A 4420-nucleotide genomic window follows, 5' to 3' on the forward strand; every position below is an offset into this window, starting at 1 on the left:
TTATATACTCACTGATTGCTTTGTGTGCTTCTTAACATTACTGTATTTGCCAAGTGACGTTTGTCTGTGATAGCGTGTTTGACAGCAGAGGAATAGGTTAGTTTTAGTGTTCGGCGCCCGGTGGTTTACGTGTTGAACTTTCTTCAAAATATCTTACCGAAGTAGTACCATCTTTGGGTGAGAAATCAGCACGAAGTAAATTGATTGTGGCGTGGGTCATGTTTTTGCAGGTACCGTGGTTCGAGCTTTGAACAAAGTTTTCTTGATGCCAATTTTCGTGATTGTCATGAACATTTTTGTCAGGGATATTTCTGATTATGCATTTTGAACACACGTTTTCTGTGTTGGCGTAGTTGCTATAATCACTAGAAAACCTGGTACGGTAATCAATCTGGTACTAAGCGCAAATATATCATCTTTAATTGCTTGCTCCTCTTTGTATGTGTATATATGCTTCCAGAGTTGTTACACTCTAGTGTGTTCGGCTAATTATTTTTTTGGAACGGAGCCATAAGATTTGCGCCATCTATTAATTAAGAAGAGAATTAATAGACAACAATTTTTGTGCGTTTTTCAACCATGAGAATGAGGGGGTCGAACATACTTACAGCAAGACAAGAATGTACACGCGACGTACTAGTGCAAAATATACCAAAACGGAAGCAACATCTACGAAAACCATCATCTAATTGACAAGGCACCCTCTAATCAGCTCACATGTGCGGCGCAGGTCACGCCGTTGCTGTGCACGCTGGCCGGGGCCCCTGACACGAGCACGCCGGCGAAGCCCCCTACCTCCACGGTGACGGAGCAGTTCATCCTGATCTCGAGATCCTTCTTGTAGATCCCCAGCACCTTCACCATGCCGCCCATCTCCGTGTACGTCGTCAGGTCGTACGCCTGGCCGAGCAGCAGGCCGGTGGCGTTGACCGCCCCCGACAGCCGGTCGCCGAGGATGTCTACCGTCACGTTCATGCGCACGCTCCCGTGGGCGCCGACGCGGCCGCCTGGCACGTACGCCACGCTGACCGTCCGCCCGCCGAGGTACACCTCCGTGGCGCTCGGCGAGAACCGGAACGACGCGATGTTGGGGTTCTCGATCGAGACGTCGGCGGTGAGCGTGGCGTTGGCGGCGACGGGGTCGGCGAGCCCCGTGCCGGGGCCGGCCCTGAGGGCGGCGAGGGAGACGCCGTTCATGGTGAGGCGCGGGTCCTTGACCTTGAACACGGTGAGCGAGAGCGCGAGGATGAGGATGCCGACGATGACCGCGGTGGCCACGCAGCAGCCGCCGCAGCAGAGCAGGCACCGGCGCTTCCTCCGGAGGTACTGCGTGGAGCGCCACCCCGTCGCCGTCTGCGCCGCCTCGTCGACGTCGCTGGCGGCCGGGTGGGCGTGCGGGTGAGGGATGGCCAGGGGCCTCGCCGGCTCGTTCTTGTCCTCCTGCTCCGCCACCGCGGCCACCCTGCTCGACGAAGCGGCGGTTGCCATCGAGGGACGGGCGAGCTCCACGGCGTGCCTACTTTGTTCGGTAGAGATCGGTAGTATGAAAAGCCCACATGATTCTTGGTGAGTTGCTCATACGGTGTTGGTCTTATAAGTGGGGCTCTCGGGTCAAGCTGTCCGACGTACTCCTATGTGGAGTTCCGCCTAGTTTCATTTGTGACAGGTTTGACACGATCGACTGACTTTGATCGCAACTCACACGAGGAAAAAACATCTCTTCTCGGTACCCGGATGCACCCGAGGAGTGATAGTTAGTCATACGGTTGTCTTCGGTCTTACAAAGAATAATCGGCTCCTGTTTGAAACTTTGAATCTGGGCAAGGTTTCTAGATGCCTATTTTTCTTTGGTTGCAGAAATATATACACATCACTACTGCTGACAGACAATCGTGTTCTCGGAGGAAAAGAGAGACATTGACCCCTGACAAACCTTCAAGCATAGTTCATCATGCTCATGAATCAATTTCTTCCATAATTTGAACATATAAATATCGCCTTCGAAAAACTATTATATACTACTTCCTCCGTCCCATAATATAAGAGTGTTTTTGCATTACACTAGTATCAAAATCGCTCTTATATTATGAGACGGAGGGAGTAGAAGTTATTACTGATGTTTGTCGCTCACTGCTAATTGTGCAAGGAACGCATCGATTCATCCTAACTTAGGAAAGCTAACAAATATTGAGATCATTCGAAAAATAAATAAATAAAGTTGAGATCATGTTATATTTGTTGAAGTCATAAAAGCTACATGCTAGTAATACATTTTTTTTTCAAAACATATATATATAAACTATATTCTCCTCCATTGACTATGGAGAGTCTATTAAGGATGTTAAGACATTCTTGCAAAGTGATATTTAAATTAAGTCTACTCTTATAATTTACTGGGCACTACTATACTTGGTACTACAAGGACTGAAGGGTTGGATCCCGCCAAAAATAAAAGGACTGAAGGGTTGGAGTGGTCACGCTCATGACCAAGGAAGAAACATCTATTCCCGGTCCCCCGCACAATCACCCCAGGGCCAGGAGCGAGCACATGGCTGTCTTCGGTCTGACAAAAAATAACTGGCTCTTTGAAACTTTGAATCCGGGCAAGGTTTCTAGATGCTCCTACTCGTCGGAGTCCTGCCATGCGCGCGACACGCCCCTATCCGATTTTCACGCGGTAGCGATACGTTGATGCATGGTGGAACTGGAATTATATGCATGGTGGAACTGGAATTATTTGTCGTACAGAAAATGGGACCATAGTTGCCGTACGTGTAGCAGTTTCATGCAAGCAACCATTGGATTTAACATCTTACCATATATCGCACCACAAAGCATCGTTATTCCATTTCTCCCATTTCTCTAGGTCCCCGTCGTACCCTCTCTCCCTCGGCACCACCGGCAAGCGCCGTCTGGGCAAAGCTCGGGCCGGTGGTCGGCGGCGGCGGGGCACTTTGCGCGTGAAACTCATCTCGTGCTCCTTTTCTCCCTAAGTGGATCTTAGATCATCTCCACTCGTTCGGCCCCCCAGCGCATAGACCGGCGCCTTTTCAGGCATCCACCCGGCGATTTTTAGACCCTGGGGGTGATCAAGGCCCCAACCACGCGCCCCATATTCAAACTTGATCATTCCCGCTCCAAAAAAAGGTCATAATCCGGCGATCATCGCAATAGTTCGGCGATTCAGTGCCACAGTTTGGCGATCAAATGAGAGGATAGGCAGTAGTTCAGCGCACAAAAAAAGGAAGGACGCGAAAGGAATGCATCAAACGTCGAGGTCGCCCTCCGGCGTCGTCGGCGGCGTGCGCGGGCTGGGAGGAGTCGGCGCGGCTTCTGGACTAGTCAGCGCGGCTTCTGTGCTGCTGGGCATCGCGGAGACATCATCAGCCGGGTTGGGCGGCGGCGGCGTTGGAGTCGCCGGTATCTGGTTCAAGATGAGGCCGCGCTCCGCCAGAAACCACGCCTTGAGCTTCTCGTCGCCGCTCTGGAGCAATGTCAGCGCCGCCCATCAAGAAAGCCAGGTCGTTGTTCCTCTTCTTGGCGTTTTGAGCTTTGAGTTTCACGGCGACGTTGGTTCGGAGCAAGTCGAGATTGACGGTGCTATTCGTCATCAAAGTAGCCCACCTCGCCTCAGTTTTCTCTTCTCGCTGGGCGGCCCTGGTCTTGGCGTCGGCGAGGCAATGCTTGATGCACTCTTGCACGTGTGTGGCAGCTGACTCGGCGTGTTTCGCCTTCTTGGCCCCTTTGTTGCCGTCCGGGCGCCCGTCGGCCGCGCCCGGCGTCGGCGCGTCCGGCTTGTATGTCTCCTTGGCCTTGGCGAGGGTGCGCCGGATATCCGCCCACTTCTCATAGTCGTCGATCCATTTGAAGACATGGAGGTACTTGAACTCTTGGTCGCTGTTGTCGTCGCGGTACATGGCGAACATGTGCAGCAGCTGCGCCGACGAGCGAGCATCAGTCGACGCGGGTGCGCAAATGGGCGCGCGCACGGCGAGAGGAATAGGGAGAGTGCGGCGTGTTGTACCTCGTCCTCGACGCTGGTGCCGCTCTCCGGGCGAGCCGCGACCTCCTCCACGATGCCATGCCATTTGTGACACGCCGTTTGGATGAGCCCCCAATGGTTCGCAATCGCCTTCGACCCCCGCTGCATGTGGACGCCTTTGAAGTAGGGGTCGACGAGTTTGCGCTCGTCGAACTCGACCTTGATGCAGTATCAATACGTGTCGATGTTCTGGTTCGTGCCGGTGATCAGGTCGAGGGAGGCGACTTTCCACGCTTCAGCGAGGCACTCATCTTCCTTGGTCGCCCACTTGATGCGCAGCTCACCGGTCTTGGCCGCCCCTTTCTTCTTCTTCTTCTTCTTCTTCTTCTTGCCTTTCCTCGTCGGCGCCGGCTCCTCCTCTTCCTCCTCCTCCTCCTC

At 53.1% G+C, this 4420-nt stretch overlaps 1 protein-coding gene across 1 annotated transcript; it reads right to left on the bottom strand.

The window, feature by feature from the left end:
* Positions 1–547: 547 nt before the first annotated feature.
* LOC119310035 lies at positions 548–1525 on the bottom strand. The gene has a single exon (XM_037585901.1). It carries the CDS (start codon positions 1486–1488, stop codon positions 709–711), a length of 780 nt encoding a protein of 259 aa, XP_037441798.1. The 5' UTR covers positions 1489–1525; the 3' UTR covers positions 548–708.
* Positions 1526–4420: the final 2895 nt, after the last annotated feature.

This window comes from Triticum dicoccoides, chromosome 1B (assembly GCF_002162155.2).
Source record: "Triticum dicoccoides isolate Atlit2015 ecotype Zavitan chromosome 1B, WEW_v2.0, whole genome shotgun sequence".
Taxonomy (NCBI): Eukaryota; Viridiplantae; Streptophyta; class Magnoliopsida; order Poales; family Poaceae; genus Triticum; species Triticum dicoccoides.